This window comes from Lytechinus variegatus, chromosome 1 (genome assembly GCF_018143015.1).
Source record: "Lytechinus variegatus isolate NC3 chromosome 1, Lvar_3.0, whole genome shotgun sequence".
Classification (NCBI taxonomy): Eukaryota; Metazoa; Echinodermata; class Echinoidea; order Temnopleuroida; family Toxopneustidae; genus Lytechinus; species Lytechinus variegatus.
In genome coordinates, this window is record NC_054740.1 from 42444741 (window position 1) to 42466828 (window position 22088).

At 38.2% G+C, this 22088-nt stretch overlaps 1 protein-coding gene across 2 annotated transcripts in view; it reads left to right on the forward strand.

Moving 5' to 3' along the window:
• The window catches only part of LOC121414441 (formin-J-like), a 69233-nt gene that overhangs the window by 30680 nt on the left and 16465 nt on the right, over positions 1-22088 (forward strand). For both annotated transcript variants that reach the window (XM_041607628.1, XM_041607619.1), the window contains exon 4: positions 18279-19088. In XM_041607628.1, coding sequence (XP_041463562.1) covers positions 18624-19088 — 465 coding nt within the window. In that variant the 5' untranslated portion in view covers positions 18279-18623. The remainder of the gene's footprint in view (positions 1-18278; positions 19089-22088) is intronic.

The window sequence follows — 22088 nt, forward strand, 5'->3', positions numbered from 1 at the left end:
TATACATTACAAACAATTATTATTTAAATAGGCCATTGACCGATAGATCAATGTAGGTAGGAAATCGACTGGCCTTAATTTGTGTTTTGGTCGATTTGAGAATACAAGAAAAAAGCACTCCAACAATGTTCCGGATTACTTCCCGCCAATAAGAGCACCAATTAATCCCGTCCTTATGTCGTCTGCATACAACTTGTTGACCACTTATTCAAAATTGGCACAAGGGCGGATCTAGGATTTTCCAAAAGGGGCAGAGTATTTTTGTTCACATAAATGAATTAAGGTAAAATTTGACAAGTGTGGAAAAATAAGATCTTCACTTGCATATGCCCGACATTTTCCACTACAATTATTTTTATGACTCTCATCGGGGGGGGGGGGGGGGCAGGGCTAGATGTGGCCCTTCCTCCTGGACCCGTCTCTGCATTGACATGAAATGTAATGCGAACAATAAGAGCTGCAAAAAAGCGAAGAATTTGTAAAATTAGGGGGTATATATCCAAACGTCAAAAGGGCCCTTCATTCCTTTCCCTAGCGAACAATATATTGTAATTTTCAACGAATACAAATCCCCTGACGCCTTTTGTAAGAAATCTGAACAAAAGCTATTTACCTGTTTACATAAATAAAACGTAAACAGGATTTGTGAGTAGCATCCGATAATAAGGGGGAATCAATTCCCTTAATTGGAAAATAGATATAGGGAAAATAAAAAAGGCGATTCGCGAAGAATTCTTCGACTGCAGTGACGTGAAAAATAACAACTAACTCTGTTTTTGTGTGGGGTATGTAAAACGGAAATGGGCGACAATTTCCACATTTTCTATCTGTAAGCTGCTTGATAATGAAGTGGTTTCGACCGTCAATTCCTTAAAAACTCGATTTATCCCTCAAATGTATCTTTGTTTGCTCTTTATCAGTATTTCTGAAGCGTTAACTGACGAGTAGTGATGGGTATTATCACTGTAATCATTTGTATTTTTTGAGGGACTGCCACTCAAAATACGTAAATTGTTGTATTTAGCACTTCATTTTGCTATGTAAAGAGGGTTTTCGCGTCAATGTTGATTGGATTATCTTCTTGGGCTAACTTATAACAGCAACGATAATATTTCACTTTTATTTCAAACCGACATCTCTTAGCGTTTTACAGATACCACCCCGTTCAGCGGATTCTTCCTTGCCCGCACACCATGTCATGTAGGCCTATATGTGAGCGCTTTTTCCACTTCCTGCGGAGTAAATACAAGGAAGAGTTTCAAAAAAAAATCAAATTTAAACATAAATATGAAGTAATCAGTCTCTCGGTTAAAAGTGCCCATGTCACCTCAACTTCCTCTTTGTAAAATTTTACCACGAATCACCTTCATTGTTTTAATTATTTTTTTTACTTAAAACATGTTTAAAGAAAATGCTTTATAACTTTTATCTTTTTGTAGCTGTATCTTCATGGCTAAATCGAATTCTCATCCATTTCGTTTTGTCAATTTAAATTATAAATCAGCTGATCGTGACTATGCCATGATTGTCATCTGACTACTTTTATTCAGAATTCTAAATTTGGTGATGATAACTTTTACTATTTAAATGAAAACTTAATTATCTATACTTCACTTTCGGCGTCATGAACAGAGAGATAGGCCTCCATACAACTCCCGCATGACACTGAAATTAGGATTACTTTAAAGGGCAAGTCCGCCCCGGTCATAGTGATTAATGAAAAGAGAAATCAAAATAGCTTTGCGCTGAAAATTTCATTTAAAAAAGTTACGACTGTTTTGTGAAAAAGTGAAACTTGAAAGGGCAAACGAACCAGCAGCCTTCACCACACGCCACCTCCGGGTTTCAACTAATATCTGGCCAGGCTCGTTACCCATAATGCAATATTCTGAACAATGTAGTCGTAAATGACAGGCCCACACACCCTAATTCATCATTCAATACAATCATATTGCAATGATTATGTAACCAAGTAGCAAACAAGTTACCTTCCCTTCAAAAACATTTAATTTATCTACACAAATAAAACTAAATATTCCAATCTGTTCTCTGAACTACTAATAGAAGGTATATTTAAGACTAATCATTATAGTCAATTAGAGACAACAATGTTGGTTCATTCGCCCCCCCCCCCCCCTGAAATACCACAATTTTCTTATTTTCCATCAGATTTTTATGAAATCTTCGATTTATCATGGTTATGCTTGTTTAATTTTTACTTATTGGAAATCCGAATTCGCTTCTCGTTGTTGTGGACTTGCCCTTTTACATTTCCAAAAAACTCCTCATGAGAGAAGACACCAAAAAAAGTGCAACGAGGAAAGAGGAAGGCAACGCTTCCGTGTGGTTCCCTATCTTAGAGATTAAAACCACGACGACAAAGATTACATTCCTAACATGACTGTTGTCTGTGATTCAGGATGATATGCATGGAAACATCAGATATTAGCATTCATGGTCATTATTGTAGATGATAATGGATGGTGTTGTAGATGATAATGAATGCTGTTTCCTTTTTACCCTTACCCTACCCACCTCTCCCACCCCTCCCACTTCATCCCACCCCTTCTCTCTCAGATAAACAATCCGACATCCCTCCAATGGGTGATTCAAATGTTGTCACGTTCGTTTCTTTCTTGAGGACCCATCAATTTTGGATTTTGCTTTGCATTAATTACTCGTTGCTATGTCTGGCAATTCTCTGACAAACCTTCGGGTCGTCAAGAACAACTTTCCTTTTTAAAAATTTGCAGTATGTTCCACTCTAAAACAATCTACTAAAATTAAAAAGATACCTTGTCAAATTAAAAAAGTACTGTCTTATCAAATGAAAATGATAATTAAAAAAAGTAAAATTTCCTGGTAATCCTTGGTTTAATTTCCCGACATTTGTTTCTTTTTTGTAAATATTTTAGTGAAAGGAAGTGTCATTGACTTGTCTAAGACAGAAAAGATAGCCAAACCAGGCAGCTTATTTATAAATTTAGTGGGTTGTGATAACTCTGATGCATCATGGGGTCGAGGATAGGATCTACGTACAATTCTCAGATTTAGGTCTAAAATAGGACAATGGTATGTCATCCGCCTAAATTTCTGAGATCTGAAACACCGCTATCTCTGGGCACTTTTGTTTGTGAGTTTTGGGGTCAAATTGCGGGAGAATTTTAACTTTTTGTTTAAACAGATCAAAAAATAATCAAGAAATTTTAAGACTGGTCAGTTTCATGATGTGTATACCTTATACGTCATTATTGTATTATATTTCCCGTTGAGTTTAATTTATGCATTTCTGATTGATTGATTGACTGATTATAACATACATGAGGCAGCTGGAAACTAAATTTTAAAAGTTTTTTTAAAGAAAAAAACTACAAACACCAAGGAAATTAGGGCAGGCTTGGCCCTATACTATTAATTAAAATTTGATCTAAATTGCCCCCTCCCCTTCGAGGTTAATTTTATGTTTCGAAATTTTGACAGTCCTAATGTCATGCTCTCTTATTTCAGTTTTTATTAAAACAGGCAGAATTTAAACAAAATATGAATCGATATAAAAAAATGTTTCTCTTATATGTTCAGCCTGATTTGGCACCACAGATCCCCATCCATGCAAACGTGCAGGATTTGAACAAACATGATTACTTGGTTTCCCTTTCATGTTCGACCTGATTTGGCATCACCGATACCCCAAAACCAGAAATAATTATCCGACCAAACAGGCTATAAATAAAAACCAGTGGTTTTCCTTACTCCTAAATCCTCGAGATATTCGGGTAATTCTACACTTGATATGTCTTTCTAGCATCCGCCCAATGTCATACCGATGATAAGAAACATTTTTTACCGGTTCGAAATGACTGGAATTCACGTGCTCATCTTCAAGGCTTTCTTTTCAACAAAATAATACGCCCCCCCCCCCCGCCGAATTTTAGAAATACTTTTAGGTCAATCACCTTTCCCGTTCATTCGGTATGTTTTGTTTTGGTCCGAACCCCTATACTCTCTAAATTCAAATGAGCTAATCTAATCACTCTTCTCGGAGTGAGCCGAGCTCACTCATTTTCGAGTGAGATTTGCATCTTTCTAGAGTGGATTTTACATCTTTTTGGAGTGAAAGTGTCTAAAAAAAGACGCACAGTTCAACCCAGAAGAAACTATAGTGCACTCTTTAAGAATTCATAATTCACTCCAAAGAGATTAGTCTCTAATATCACTCCGTGGGGAGTGTGATTCGGGAATAGATCTTTTGTATTTAGAGAGTATATAGCACTATGTATACATGTACATTACAAACCCATCAGATATGCTGTGCAGTTATTGAAAAAATGAAAGTGGCTTGGATATCTATTCTTGATATAGACTCCTACCTTGAAATGATCTGTAAGCAAGTCGATATTCTTTTGGGGAAAGTGCTATTTTTACGAGGAAAATGTATAGGAATAAAGGAGATTGCCTTTGTTCTATTGTACTATCAGCAGCAACATCAAATGTTAGTGATTTTTGTTTTTGTTGATTTGTTAAGTCGGTAGGGTCTAGATTATCGTAATAATTTGTAAACAAGTGTAAAAATCACACCCGAAACATGATCTACCGTATACCATGTATACCCTACACACTAAGAAATAAGGGGTTCAAACTTGTACCTATATAGGAGTTGGTCCGATTAGTGCAATCAAGCTCATTTGTACACCTTTATAAAAGGTGCAGATTTGAACCTTCTTTTTATGTTTAAGTTTTTGTACATTAAACAGGTGAAAACTGCACCTTTTTACGGTGCAAACGAGCATTTCTTGGTGCCAACGAGCATTTCTTGGTGCAAATAATCTTATAGGGTGCAAAATTCACATTCACACCAGCAAAACCGACTCAAAATCGAAAATGATATGCATTGGTATCATGCATTAGCTTTGATTGCGCTCTTTTTACACACGCACGGCGCCACCGATGACCGGAACGGGTTTACCCGCCATATTTACTTCCCGTTTTTGTTGTTCGATTAAAAGCCACTGAGACCAAAATCAAACAAACTTTTTAAGATATACTATCTGACGCGCGACGCCAAGCTAAAAATCAAACGATCATTAATATCTTGACGCGGTCACTTTATTTGCTTCTCAAGTCGACAACTGTGTATACATAGTAAAAGGTGTAAACTATAAAAACCACAACTTCCTAGAAGAGCATGCAGTTTACAATCTCTCAAGTTCACGCTAGTTTGAAGACGGACTATTCATCCTATGGAAGTATATAAAGTTGGTTTCGTTTGTACCACCCGCCATTCAAAATGATGCACAAGGCACTTCAAGATTTACTCGTAAAAAATCGTTAACTGTGTTTTTGTAGTTTTTGCTTATGTATAGGAATAGACTAAGACAGTATTATTTTTTTATAGTGAGAGAGAATAGGGGGAATTGAGATATTCAAACTTTAATAGAAGATGGACAAGAAGCAGGAACGTGGAAAGAATTTAAGGGTGGGAGATTAGAAGAAAGATAATCCGTCTTTTAATTAATCAAATTAAATCTTAATTAATTGAACTCTACCAAAATACCATAAGTAGAAAGGACGAACACAAAACATAATATCAAGTGCATAATATGAACAAGAACATGATGATCGCAGAAATTCAGAAAGAGTACAATGAATGAAGCAAACGCATTCGATGTGAATTGAAATCAATCGCAATTCGCGACTTAATCCAATCAGTAGCGCCATCAATCCCAAAATAAATCATGTAAATTGTGATGAATGAGGAGAGAGAGATGAAAGAAGAAGAAAATGAAAGTTTCACCGTACTTTTTGTTGACTGAAGGTTGTCGTAGTTGGATTGGTAGTATTGTTTTCCCGTGGTTACGATGACCACGACATCATTACATAACGTATCTCAAATTCCTAGAAGACGTAGTATGATAGCCCTTATAAGCTCCAAAACTGACAGTCAATGAACGTTGATGATCTGTCTGTTTATCACACTTGCCAAGGTGTAGTGACCCTTGCATTCTTTACACAAAGACGTCACTTCATTTTCCCAAGAACGCCCACTAAAACAAAGGATGACCATAAACACTTGTCCTTCCAAGCAATCGAATTCATCTACCATATATATCATTTCAGGTCCATGATCATTTTTTTTCTTATTTTCAGATTTTCAGAGTCAAAATTTCTGAAAGATTGAACACTTTCAAACCTCGTCTACCTCGTCAAACTAGAATTTTGCTCATATCATAAGTATTCATTGTGTCCATTTATTATGAGGTAGTGCACTGTTTTTATAGGTCTAATTGTAATTCGTTTACACAGCTAAGAATTTACATACTTTATCACTCCAAGCAATTCAAGTCAACAAGTCAGTGTATGTTTTTATTAGAATCGAAAGTAATAATTTACCCCCTAAAGTGCATTTCTTGATATATTGCTATAAATATTTCATGGTCAGTTCAGCACTACACGAATAGGTGAGTGTAGACGGATCTCAGTGTTTAAATTTAGACATTTTAAGACATTATAATGTAGAAGTCATATTAGTCATTATTATTTAAAGCGATCGTTACTCTTGGGTGCTGAGGACACCCGTGGAAAACTCGAATTAAGGATAATTAGTGTCGCGGCATTTAAATGTTGCAAGACACAAAACCGCAACAATTATTTCATTTCCATTTCCAGGTCGACTTCCCGCGTTCCTCGCGAACCCATGCAGCTCAAAATTCTGCCGTCACTTTTTTTTATAAGTCGATGTCCAGATTGTAAGGTCCATGTCCAGATTATCCAATCAAAGATCGAATCATGTGAGGTTCGTGAGCGTCCTGAATAGCATATTGAAATAACAAGCGCTTTATCTGTCAGACTGTAATGTAACATGCTCATTTTAAATCGAAACTACCAAAATAAATCATTTCTTTGAACAGATTTCATACTCCGTGATTACAATGAGATCTTGATAATTGAACAGAGACTGGCATTGTTGTGGTCTTGCTGGCCCTTGCTGGTCGACCGCACGCGCGAACGTGCGGACATTTTGGAGGTTGACGCTGCATGCGAGCGCGTTTTCTCAGGACACTGTCGTCTGCTAGCCGTGAAAACAATTCGACTTTTCATTCATTCGAAGTGCACTGACGAGCCAGGAGTCGCGGGAAACCACCGCATTATTATAACTGTGTGTCGTGGGTGTGAATTGTTTTGTAATTGTTGAAATACTGCATTCTGTTCCATCTTAATCATTCGGACTGACTCATTTGTATGGTCAGACGCGAGAAGAACGAGGAATTAAAGAAATATACTGGATGTATTGTGGAATAAAAACACATTCTATAGAACATGTGCATGGACTTACTCGAGACAGCTTTTTAGAAGACCATCTAGAATAGTAGAAATATAGGACAGAGGTATGTAAAATGATCATTCTTTGATCCACCCCCCCCCCCCCCGGTTTCTCTCATTCCCCCCTCCCCATACTTCTAAATACTCATTCTTCTGCTCATAATTATTTTATTTTTAACCAAACAATGAAGTTTTGTGTTTTTTTAAGACAACCAGCCTTATTGAATGTCAACTGTAGGTATTGGTCAGTAATGTATCTTGTTCTTGTATCTTTATACAGTTGTGCTTGTGTGAAATGTGAATGCATTTTAATGAAGCGACCATAGAAGCTATTTGTATTATTATTGTAATTCAGTAGATACGGATATGTTTATCATACAATATTGTGTTGTAGGCCCCATCTGTCGATCCTGGGCCCCGCTGCCGTTGGGCGTGTTGTTAAATGTTGCTTTGTTCTATTGTTGTTCCAGTGAATTTACTGATAAACTTCGTCATTATTCTAAGATATTTAGCTTGAATTGGAAACCCACTCAATATTCCCCTGGTGCGCCCCAAACGTATAGAAACCAATTTCATGGTCTCAATTCGGGGTGCTACCAGAGTTACTCCCAATCAACCTGAGTGTGATGAGCGCCACACCCCTCATTACCACTTTCTTTCGATTCCTTCCTCCGCATATGAGCTTATCCATAATTATATACAGTGGTTTACCTTGCATTGTCGTGCACAAGAAGTCATTGAGGAAGCTTAGGATGCCCGAGTTTGGTTTTGACTTTCGTGGGTTTGGTGCTTTCGATTGGGTAGTACTAGTAAATGTGAAAAACCAAGGTTTTGTTTCTTCTTGGTGAAGTTTTATGGGGATGTCATGGGTACCAGTCCTCCTTGGGAGCGTTTCATGAAAGGGCTTGTCGGGCGTTTTATCCGACAGTTACCGCTGGAACTGTGCCTCTCCAATCAAAATCAAGGAAAGATGTCAGATCTGACCACTTAAATATCGGACAAAAATGTTGATGAACCGCTCCTCGTCTTAATCTCTTTTTCATATTTTTTTCTTCCCAATCTTCTTTTAAAATTATTATCCTCCCCTATTAAGATCCGTTGTGATCCCTCTTCGATATGTAAGAACGAAAAATAGTCTTTTGGTGTCTTAGATTTTTTTCGGCTGTATCATGGTCAGAAAGACAAAGAATCGATTCATTGATGACTAGATTATGTTCATAGTGCATGACACCCAGGCATGCTTGAGGACGTTCACATAGAAGGTACCAACATACCTCCTATAGCTTATTCATCTAACATGATCCGATTTTAACTGGGATTTCAACCAACGCCAGACCACGGACTATAATCAAGGAAAGTCTGCTTTATTATCAAATAACCTTCAAACCATTATTAACCATCACATATGCTTCATTCGAAGTTTTAATCTGCCATGAATTGAAGAGAGAGTTCACAAAACTCGGTTCAAGAGTGATCAGAGTATCACGTGAGTAGTCTACAAGCACAGACTCAAAATCGACACCTTAACCAAAGTCATGTCTAGAATGATTAAGACTAGACTCCAGCCTCTTCGGCTGTGTCAAATAAGAGCCAACCTAGTCTCACTACTTGAGAATCTGTATCATGCACAATGCCTATTGCGAAAACCTAGGGTATGTGACTTGTGACTGCAGACTATCTCGTGAACACTTGAGGATACAATGTCATGATAGGCATTCCGTTTTGCTCTTTTTTGTTTGTTTTGTTTGTTTGTTTGAGGAAATGAAATTTAAGAATAAATCTCTCGTTTTTATTATTTTTAATTGCAAAGAAACTAGTTTCGTTTTTCCGTGAATCTTGTTTATAGTCTACTCCCAATAAAGCCACTTCCAGCTACAGCATGGTCAGACGTAATCCAACTGAAAGCACGAGTTTCCCATAAAGACTCATATGAGTATTTTATATAGCTTGACAGTCCAGTTTCCTTGAGTAGGCCCTTTACCGTTGTGAATGTTCAATTTTGCCATGTTCAGGTAGGCGCTTGACACACATCGCATGACATGAATATGCAGGTCTCTGCAGATGAGAGAAAGTTTAGATTTAAAGACATTTCAAAGCGACAACAGGCCACGATAGAACTTTGGAAAATTGTGGGAAAGGGATATACAATTAGATCTAGTGCAATATACATTATTTCAAAGAATATCTGAGTGCGCGGCGCCAAGCCCAATCGACTGAACCTGCATGTTGGCAGTGCATCTCTTTTGGCGCTCAAGTACTTTTGAAATCAATGTCAGCAACACATTTATCATTTATCTACCAGAGATTCCAAACACTCATGATGACAATGCATATGATTTATCCTGGTATTTATCAACCCACGACTGGATTAAACAATATCTTGTCAGTTCTATAATCCACAATACGAGGAAATTGGTATAGATATTAATGCTTACGTCTTTCCCGTAAGCAACGGTGAATATATAATTACTTTTTCTGTCCAGCTTTTTAGAATCAACCTTTGAAAGAGCCTTTTGCTACTTAAATACATTAGTAAACATTTATGAATTTCATGGAACAGTTAACTACAAAATTCATATTTTCTTCAATGCTATCACTTTGTATATACTTTGGCAAATATTTTACATGTATTAAGCCGACACAGTTTCTTTTATAATGAACCCATTATAATCTTTTCTGCTGCGAAAACCCCAGATCACACAATACACGATTCCAGCTATGAATGTGGTTTTGTAATGACTCAGTCAACAATAAAATACAAAATCATATTTTTCCCTTTAGAGCCGATTGGATTTAGGACTTTAAAAAAAAATAATTACCTGTGTGTGACGAAGAATGCCCATCATTATGGTCATGGAAGAAAAAAAAAGATTGAAATTGAATGATCATCTAATATTTCTACGAAGTTCACGTGAGGTAAAAATTCGATTCAGATTCGTTCAGCTATAGTTCACAAGTGATTCTTCCACTAAAGTGCAATACCTTTTTTCTTATAGCACAGTAATGTTATTTAATAACAAACGCTTTAAACACAATGTAAGAAGTTCCCATCTATCATGAATCTATTACAAAATGATAGGGATTTTGTCCCGATGTTTGCCTTTCTCCAGCATTGTATTGCTTCTGTACTCTCGCTTGTATTGTCTATGTAAAGTTCTGTTATAAAACTTTGCTAATGTATTTATGTATTCATTTTCTGTCAATTGTCTGAGCTGTTTGGCCATTCAGTTAACGAACGTAAGGGCAATGATGTTTTCTAAATGAATTCGTTGAGTGATATTGTACAATGTGTCATATGATTTAGACAAATGAAAAGGAGCAAGGTCGTTTTCGAAGAAGTATGGTTTTCTAATTAACAATGACCGCGCTCATTTAGTGCGGGAAAGTTTAAGGGAAAATAAACATGTGTGAGTAGCAAGACCTTTTGCAGTTTAACATATCATAAATCATATCGAAGTAAACTCATTTCACAAGTGGTCTAAACGATGACTAAAGTTTATGAGGTTTGTTGACTTCCTTTGATAACGTTTATCGATCCGTATGAAATTGTCAGACGTTTTTTGTTTCATTTTTATCGGGGGAAAACCAGAATTATTCCTCTCAAATAATCCCGTGAACGAAAAAAAGAAACTCTTTGAATTAGAATATTATAAGAGGTGGAACAGAGACATCCCCCCCCCCTTCCCCGCCCCCGTTTTTGCCAAAACCTTGAGGTTTGGGAAATCGAATGCGTCCCTTTTTTCTAAAAATCTTGGATCCGGCTATATAGATCTGTGTAGTCTATGAACCGGTCTTGACATACACGATTCCCGATTCCATGGACCTATCCATGGTAATTCTGAAAATCGCTTGCCATTTTGGTTTGTCAGTTTGTCGGAAAGCATTGCTAATCGCCAAAGACAAAGTGAATGAATTCACTGCTCGCAAAAAATATTGAATGATGTAAGTTAAAATGATTGATATCACTCATTATCTCAACGTGTCTCTAAGACACCTGTAACTGAGCACTCTAAACCTGTTCATATTTACTGTGTCATGCTTGAAGTATGGAATGTCACAGATGGTTTGGTTCTCAAAACACTCGTCTATCTTGTGGACAGTTACACTGGCGACAACGACTCCAGACCGATCAAGACCATTACATTATTACCAATGGCGCACCATCGGTCGGTTTGGAGTCGGTTTTGTACGGTGTGACTGCGACGTAAGAAGAACTTTGCCCCAGGGGACCCACTCATCTATTTATTTATACTTATACCATTCCCGCCTATTATTCGTCATGCTGATAAATGTTAAACATTCAGAAAAAGTCAAAGTCATTCTAAATCGGGCTGATAAAGGCTCTTAATTACGTCATTTTTATTTATTTCACTGTTCAAAGATGGATTTTGCATATTCATACGAAAAGGTGCTAGTTTTATTCGACATTTCACCATTTTAAACTGGGTCCCCTGTCTTATTTTTTATACATGTATACCTTTTTTTTTAATTACGCTCGCATTATTTAGATCATGATCATTCTGAGAAGATACTATACTTTCCGAAAAAAAGGCTACTTTGTGTTGGGATTCCCGAGTGCTCACAATGCGCAACACAATGATGAAATAAAATTATTTCAAAATAAATAATAATACATTTATACAGATTGATAACCTTCAATTTTATTGCCTGAGGAGCGGAAATATACCCCGAACAGACCGATTTAAAGATGAATGGAAGCAATTGTTGCGAACGAGACTGCGAAGGTCAAGAACATTGTTTAGTCTTGAGAAAAGCGATTGACGTGGACCATTCAAAGTAAAGTGGTTTAGAAATGAGATAATAACTTGCCAAACCCTCATAAATGTGCCAGAGGGGGTCGCGGTTAGCGGATAGATTTCATTACTGCATTTGACATTGGACAATGTATGTACCTGTTCATGGCTTTGAAAAGGTTAGAACAACTTCTCACATCGTCATTCCGAAAAGGAAGAAAAGGTTTAGCAAGCTTAACTGGACTCAGCAGTCAATAAACAGAATGAACGTTGCTATGGTATCCGAAAACTAATAATTTCGGAAGACATTGATAATCACTACATTGACATAAGTAGAAGGGAAGTGTTATCTCTCACTTTGAATAGTCTTATGTAGATTTAGAATAAAAGAGACGCAAGCTGCTATGGAAACTGAATGAAAATAAGGATTTCGGAAATAATGAATTAGTGGGGTTTTCTTTAGTTTTCATTGAAATTTCTTGGGTCAGAGACTTCGATGTTCTGTTACCATGGGGATATGTCGATACAAACATCGAAGCGATCCATTATATGAAGGATGATGTGTGTACATTGTCTACATGGTTGAAGGTTGTGTTGAAATAGGAGTGTTTGAACAGTCGCCTACCTACGTAGCCCCACCTATAGAATCTGACGTTGACATTCATGTTAATTATATTTTCTTCTTTTTTTTTTTTCATGATGGGGATTCCCTTCCAATGTGGAAAAGGGAATGGAAAGGGGGAAAGAAAAGAGAGGCTATCACTTCCACTTGCCTCTTTATAATTCGACCGAGAACTACCACCCCGGAACCCCCCCCCCCCCTCCCTCCCATTCGACCAATGCTAATTCCAATCATACATCGATGAAGTAACTTATGGGTTTTAAATACGACACCCACCTTCTGCTCCAATCTCCTTCCAGTTTAATCGAACTTGACTAGGTACATGTATACCCATGGACCTTCAAGGGCCTAGTCGATTGTTTAAATCTTCAGAGTCTTGAAAATATGTTACTTGGTTTTTGTCTGCCTGAATTTAAAACATAAATACTAATTTCATTTAGCATGTACCCCCTTGACACCCAGATTCGACACCTAAATACTTAACTTCACCAGCCCAGGTTGACGAACACCTGCAATGCCACACTATATCCAATGATGTCCATATCACATCAGATGTCAATCTTCTTACGGTTATCATATCAGTGTTCTTTTATCTTCTAAACTACAAACATCTTTATTACGTCATCATCACATTTATTGTTCTTCTTCCTTCTAAACTGCATACATCTTTATTACGTCATCGCCACATTGCCAGTTTACCATGCAAGGAGCAGCCCAAATGATTCGGCAATTTTCGTCAGAAACACGCTGTTGTACTATTGCAGCAGCGACATCGGATTTCGACTATTTTTTTTATTGATCAGAGCATGACTCATCGACCGAGGAACACCTTGTATTTCTACTTGTTAGCTGTCCGTGCTCACTTTATAAGACATCTATATTCATTCCGTAGGTCCAAAGTCCAATCGTGCCAATTGAAATCGACAATACATTTGCATTCCACTCCAATGATTCTGGTGTTTTATTACTACTGCCATTTGTTGTTTTCCTCTTGCGAGGTTTCCCATTCTTTGGTCCGTTGTATTGATTCTCTTCTATCAACAAACACTTTTTAATGATTCTAGAATTCAAGAACAATTCTCTGTCGGGGAAATAGTGCCATGTGGCATGGGAAAGGAAACAAATGCCATCATTCTTTTGATATGAAATCACCGAGTGGAGTAATAATTGTATTATTTAATCATTATGATGTCAATGTCGAGGGAAGCCCTATTACTGAGGGTGTTTTTGCTCTGAGTCATGTTCAGTTTTCCGACCGGTTCCACGTGGATGATTTGAGCTGATAATGAGCTAATCTAATTAATTCCTTGAAATGACAATAATCAATGTGGATCTTGATCAGAAGTAAGATAAAGAGGAACTCAGTAAGATGTGTTAGGTAGTAGGTACCAGCTAGGAGTGATTGTGACTCCTTGATATCAGAAAGAAAATGAACCAAGTAAGCCTATAGGCTAGTGACTTCCTATTTTCTAACGGGGGTGGGGCGGGGTTACGGTTGTGGTGGCGTTCAGGGCAGCAGGGGCTTTTTACCTGTTAAAGGCATGATAAAAGAGTGTATGGGGAGGGACCGAAATCTCTTGACATGTCTGTTTGTCGTAAACACCGACCACGTTATTTGTCGTGTCCATCTGTACTTTACGCCGGGGGGGGGCGTTTCATGAAACTGAATTTTCGGATGTTTTATCTGACAGAAATGATTTATCCGACAATTTCCATGGTAACTGTGCTGCTCAGCTGATCAATATTGTATTTGACAATTTTGTCAGATGACAAAATAAAGCGCTTTCCCATGATGAGCATTATGAGGAGGAGGAGGGGACTGACTTCTTGTCCTTACTGTTTAGATCCTATACCCTCAAATAAAAAAAACAGAAGTCTCGAATATTTACCCATGCACCTTCAAATAAATACCACTGAGAAAGTAATCAATAGCCAGTCTACGAAGCCCACACCCCAATTTGATGAATTTTACATCGGGGTCCATGACAACCAAACTTGTCATCCTAAACGCCATTGCGAATCTGCGGGGGCGGGGCTGTTTGAATTACCGTTACAAATACATTGGTATTAATTGCTTTGTGGGCTCCCCTCTTTATTTATCGCAAAATTTACGAATTGTAATTATATATAGACTGCGGCTTAAAAACCGCACAAATATCGTTATTGTGTATTGGTTGTATGATCAATCTATATGGCTTTCGCGATTGGATCGTCGTAGCTTGTATGGGTTCTTCAAAGGAAAAGTAAAAAAAAAAGGAAAGGATTGTACAATTACGACCGTTAATCTTTAAGAAACCTTAAAAACATCCATTTTCCATTTCGGATATGGTTAGTCACCAGTCAGGGAATCAGTCTTCGAAACACACATGAATGAATCCAAATTTGATTTATTTTATTACTTTAAGAAGGAAATGAGGGAGGTGTCTTGATAATACAAAGACATAATTTATTAACTTGATTCATTCTTATGTAGCCTTGATGTGAACTTATTCGCTGCATTCTTGAAATGATTACGGTGACAGAATGTATGTGCCCCTCTGCATAATCCATTTTATTCGGGGTATCAATCTTACTTTTTTCTTTTCTGGAACAAACAAAATGAATCACGGGGTGCAACTGGGAATGTTGTTCTCACCACAGAACATGAATGCACGGCTGTTTTGAACAAACATGTATTTGTATCATTGATCGTTCGTACATCGAGATCACGACGATCGAGGAACACTAACCTTACAGGTGTGTATATCAATGGATCGTTGCAGTGTGACCGACCCACCCACAGAACAGAGTTCGGTGGTGCTACTAATTTTAAAAATGGGGATATATGAAGAGAGAGAGTGTGTGTGGGGGGGTGTGTGTATCAGGAGGTGCCGTGGCCGAGTGGTCTAAGGCGCCTAGCTATACATGGAAAGTCCGGGGTTCGATCCCCGGCCGCGGCAGCTATATGCCAGTGAGCAAAGCATTTAATCTACAAAGCTCTTTTTATCTTCTTTCAAATAAATGGAAATGCTATATGCATTATTGGCAACTAGGTGTGCACTTGTTTTTAAAAAAAAAGTGTGTGTGTGTGTTGAGAGGCGGCGGATTGAAGGGACAGGGTGGAGAGTTATAGGTTGCTATGGCAACACATCTACCTGATCGTCTACAGCAAGGATGAAGCAGTTTTAATTGTATTAACCATGAAATAAATCTAAATTATCGGTCCGATTTATTTTGGTCAAACTAAAATTGGATCGGACATGGATTCAACAATTTGACAGTGAGGCGGTAAAAAATTTCAGCAGTCGATATGAACACATATAAACATATTTGCATTGCATATTTGCCTAAAATAAAACATGTTTGGCTATATTGGCTTTATCAATGGCTCCAAAATAATGAACCTAAATACAAATGATTGCTTTTGCCAAGGTCGAACTTTCTGGACTAGAACTGAAACAGCACTATCAATTTATCAATGTGTAATTATAGCAGCTCTTTTATCACGCATGTTTATAGCAATGCGGAAGAAAAACTTTATGTTTAGTCAATGTTATTCGTGTGGAACAACTATATAGTATAGTGTATACAGTGTTTACTCAACAATGCAAACACAATGTAATTATATGTGTCATGTTGTATACAGATAAACAAGGAAATGGCTGCAAAGTTTGTTTGGTTTCTCTTATTTTTCAATTGATAAGATTCTGTTGTTGTTGTTGTTGTTGTTATGATGTTTATAATGAGCTTAACATTTTAAAGCGTTGGAACATACAATATACATAATATACGCAGTACATCATTATGAGTACGTTATACTCTATAATCTATATGTATTTGCAAAATTAGGTTGATTTTGCTGTGCGAGCCCTTTACTTGGAGAAAATGGTCTGAATATAAAAGCCTATAACGTTCCTGCCGACGACTCCTGTACATTAGGTCCCTCTCATTCTTGCTGGCTAGTCTCGTTTGGAGACCCACCTTTTGGTGAAAAAAAAATAAAATCAGGGTCTGTACCTGCATTCTAGGTTATGTAATGTATTTATGCGCTGTGTATGCCGATATAATTAATCAAAAATATTTTCCTTAAAATGTCAGTTTTTCTTAGTTGAAGCTGTACTGGCAATACCGATGGCAAAACCCTCAAGGACTTGCCATTTTATTGCCTTGGTCATTAGCAATTTTGTTTAAGCTGTGTTTAAACTGATCCGTTAATTGTCCTCTCCACCACTTACCAAACCATCTCTTTCCATCACCGACTTCCACGTCATCCTCTGATCAATATTCCGCATCAGGTATATGATGGAATATAACCTTGACATTCCCCTCGCCGTCATAATTATTGTCTCCTCGGTTACACCCTCATAAATTAGAAATTAAAAAGAGACAACCATCAGTGTTGTCTGTGTATAATATTTCGAATCATATCTATGTACCAACGCCTTCGTGCCTTGTCTTTTCTATGTTGACATTGGGGATGTTGGGTGACAACCCATGCTTTGGATGGGCGTGATGGAGTCGGGGCAAATGTGAAAATGAAAAATTCAAAAGAAAAAAAAAGAGTTTTGCGCGTGGGATGCGCCGAAAAATCGATAATGAATATTGCACGCATTAGTATTTTTATGCCAAGATCTTTAGTGCTTTCCAATGCTCTTTAAAACATGTATTTGCATTGCTTAAAATAATTTTCCAAGGCTTTTGTTGGATATTACATGCATACTGAAACTGCGTAGTTTCCTAAAGCAATTAATCATATTGTTTTGTGTGTAAAAAGACTCATTTTTTCTTCGGCCCAGGCACAGGCAAATATATTTTTGAGAGAAATATGTACTTATCTCTGTCGTGGATCTATATAATTTGTAAATAAATCAATATTTTGGTATCCTTTGATACGAGGTACTTTATTCGTTTTCGCTCGTGTTCTTAATGATAACATCACAACACAAGATAGGTATCAAAATTCATGATTCTGGAACTGATTATCAATTTGTTATGATTGTTATTGTAAGATTTTAAGATTTTAATCATGAAAAGGGACCCCAACTCCATCAGATATGGTGCATGCTTTACAATACACAGAAAGGATGTGGTCTGAGTTATCCAGTCTTATCATGATTTTTATCATATTAGATTTTAGGTGTTATTAGACATGTTAGAGGTGCTAAAATGTAATCTTTTATCTGTGATCGTCTCGCCTTGATTTCGTCCCCCGATCGGTCCCCCGATTGCTTTCATATATCCAGTAGTGCCGATCTGTATGATTTTTATCTTATCAGATTATTGGGGGCATACGAGCGCTTTTGTAGATAATTATATGCGGTTTAGATAAATTGTGATAATCCGGGTGATAAGACTCTCATTGTCCCTGATAGAATTTTGATAATCTTGATGATCATGATAATGGTATTCCTTTTCTCATTGCCCCTATCTCTTCTCTCCCCTCTCTGTCTATCCCTTTCTCTCTCTCTCTCTCTCCTCCCTCTCTTCATTTTTTTTTCTCTCGTACTCCCTCTCCCTTCCTCTCTCTATCCTTTTTTCTCTCTGTCTTTCTTAAATCCCCTCTCTCCCTCTTTCTCCTCATGTCTCTCCATCTTTTCTATCTACAGGTGTGTGATACGCCTCAATCAACCCCCTTCCTGACGATCCTCCAGCATCTCCTTCGGATTGACCCGAAGGACACCCTTAGCGAGGTCATCTGGGAGGTCTCTGAGAAGCTCGTCCACAAGGCAGTTCTCCTGGAGAAGAAGGACTACGCCGACAAGCTCCTGAAACTCGGCGAGCGCGAGATTGCACGCTCGGTCGCCTCGCTCCGAGGGCGGGCGGACAGCTTGGCCAGCACGCCGCGGGTCGAGAATGGAAGAGACATTCTAACGCCCAGAAGCGAGGTAGCGAGTACGGGTTCCGCACCTGGGAACGGCAGCGGTACGACCAGCAAGGGTCCTCCTCAAAAGATGGGCGTGGCGGATGCTGTTTGTGTATCTGAATCGGTGCAGGCGCATACCGAAACGGACGGTGGACTGTTCTCCAAGCCTAGTTCGGCCATCACGCCGCCATCATCGTTATCTCTTCCTGCTCCCATCGTACCACCTCCCCCTCCACCCTTCATGGCTGGCTCCGGAGCTCCACCTCCGCCGCCACCACCTGGGATGGGTGGGGCACCCCCACCCCCACCACCACCACCTCCTGGATCAGGTGGTGGTGTCCCTCCACCACCTCCTCCACCGGGACCAGGGGGTCCACCACCCCCTCCTGGACCACCAGGGATGCCTGGAGTACCCTCGATGCCATCGATGCCTTCTTCATCAGCAATACCGAACGTCAAACCCAAATCACGAATGAGGACGCTAAACTGGGTTAAGCTGCCTCCCCGGAAAGTCATGCATGCCGACAACAGTATTTGGAGCAAAGTCAATAAGGTAAGTGCTAAACCTCGCCTCTTTCTGAAATGGTGGTGTATTTCTGCTGCGAATATACCACCACTAAAATATGCAGATGTTTAATGTTTAAAATCCTGGATCAGAAGGATCATTGTTGTGATTATAACAAAGACAAAATTGGGGGGATGATAATAGAAATTGTCAAACTCTTAGCGAGAGTCACTAGTGGAACAGAAAGGGACCTCTTTTTAAAGTTGTCAGAAAATTGTTGCCCCCCCCCCCTCCTGTCGATGTTTACAGGTACGCATGCATGTTTTAAATCTACGTTTAATTTGGCTTTCTGCAATCTTCAATCATCATGATATAAGATATCGAAGGCAGATATTTCAAGTCAAATATTCACAATCAAATATCGCACCAGTCGTGGCAGTAGTTTCCAAACTGAATGTTAATGGAAGGTTTATTTTAATTTGTACGTAGTTAACTCATGAGCCCCAAAATCTCCAGTCACCCAAATTGAATCGATTTAGCCTTCAAAAGAGCTGCAGTTAGTTGGCCTTTATTTGAATATGACCACATAACAACCGCAGAATTATATTTTTCATAAGTACTTCTGCTGTATGTAAGCATTTTAACTTGTTCAAAAACTCTTGAAAATTAACATTTCGGTGCCTGAGTTCCACTCACCCATTATCATCATGATCATGACTTTCGTCATCTCTGAGTGTGTCGATCTTGGCAAGCTATAGGTCCCCTCTCTCTTGTTTTCTTCGTCCCTACCCCATCTCCTCATTCTCCTCCCCACCACTATCTCTCTCAATTCTTTGAAAACTGGTCAGACGCATCCGCCTTTTCGGTGGTTCTATTACATCAAGACGGAAAGACAGAAATCAGATCAGGAAATGTTTATCTGTGGCTGTAGTAGCTGTACTTTTTTCGAATTATCAGTCGATGCAATATATGTTTCTTGCGCTATCGGTAGGAATATACCGATCAGAAAGTGTAATGTTTTTTTTCACACGATCATGTTCAGCAATGTTGAAGTCAAAACTGATGTTGAACATTACAAAGGTCTTATTGGAAAAACAACAACATATTTTGTTGTGTGTTGCATGCAGTATTGTTCAAATGATAAAAACAAGATTAATCCATTAAGAAAAGAATCGCATTCACACTCGTTATGATATATGTGACTGAATAATCGCCATCTAACGTGTTTGATTCTGTGGATTGTATAACATAAGATATTGGATAAAATTATAATGTGGGGTGGGGGTCTCATATTTTTGCACCTTTGAATTGAGATTTTCGGGTACAACTTTTTCAGGGATTCATTTTGGCGCAGGTGGCGAACGTGTGAACTTGCCTATCAGATTTTTAGAAGTCAAACATAAACTGATGCCTTTATTTTCTTAGATACTGTATTTCACATCTACCGAAGATGACACTATTTCGACAAATATGAATTATTGCATGTCTAAAACTCAGTTATTACTCAAAACAGTTATTGTGGAGCGTTGTGGCCCAGTAGATTAGTCTTCGGACTTTGAAACAGAGGGTCGTGGGTTCGAATCCCAGCCGTGGCGTAATTTCCTTCAGCAAGAAACTGATCCACTTTGTGCTGCACTCAACCCAGGTGAGGTAAATGGGTACCGGACTACCGGTAGGAAGTAATTCCTTAAAAAGCTGTGTGCGCTATGAACGCCTATAGCTTAGCCGGGTAATATAGGAGCGCCTTGAGCACCTAACAAGGTGGATATTTGCGCAATATTTTGGAATTGTTTCACGGAAATTCCATTGGCCATGTTCTCGATAATTGTTTTAATAAAAAAAACTGTGATCTGGAAAATGGTTTTGTGAAAAGTTTTATGTTATATACAGATAAGAAACCATGATTGAATAAACTTGAGCTTATGAATTATCATGCGTAAAATTATTAATTTTCTGGTACATCCATCATAAATGATTCAGATAGAGGCTTTTTAGATAAATCTAATCGCTAAATCTGTACATTTCTTAGAATTTGTCAAATGATGTCCTGCCGAGATCAGATATCTGCGCCCAAACTTTCCCGCATGCACCTTCTATATAGTGCTGCCAAGTTCAATGTTGAGCCTGATAACTTTCTGCGGTTTTTTTTTTCATTTCGTGGTTAACCCACTATCTAGGATTTCAATGGAGAAATTCATGTCCATTCATTTTTTTTCTTCACAATCGAATCCATTTATGAAATCATTCTTTGCTACTTACCGCGATTGGTTTGACCCGAAATCTCACTGTCCATTATGGATAGTTTGCCAAGCTCATGGCAGGTATATAGCTACTCCGATGGTTCTTTGAAGATCAGGTCCATCCCAGGGAAAACGGTTAAATGAAAGGTTAACTTGTCGGACGTTTTATCTGAGAGGTTGCCATAGTAACTTTGCTTCTCAGCCAAACAAAATCAAGGAAAGTAGTCAGATCTAACAACTTTTCAGACAAAAATGTTGATGAAACGCTCTTCACGATGTGAAATTAGGCGAAACTTCAAAACGTCATAACTTTATTTTACTTCCAATTTTGGTGAATTTTCAGCTTTATGCTGTTTTTTTTTCTTTTCATTCAAATAACCTATTAACCTAAAACTACGTTCCCACGTACTTACAATCCCGTCCTGTTTGCCCCAAGTTTTGAGGGTTGAGTGCTCAAAGAGTAACTCGCGTCTTTTCCGACCGGTCATTATATATTTTCAATAGAAAAAGAACTGTTTCTTTGTCGGGAATTCCGTTACGGCTTTACGCGATTGCCGTGAAAATAAACACTACCAGCCCTCTAATTTTTCAAATCCATATTTCAACACAAAGTCATTCATATAGAACGGAGATAAGCGCCCGAAACTATAAAATCTCGCTCAAGCCTGACATGTTTGCCATCTTAACAAAGAATTTTTGCAGGTACTCTAAAGAAAAATAAAGCTTCTTTCCCTAAATCCAGAATATGTTTGACCGTTACTTGTTAAGTTGTGGTTTAACACACAGGAAACCCGTAGGCAGTGAGCTA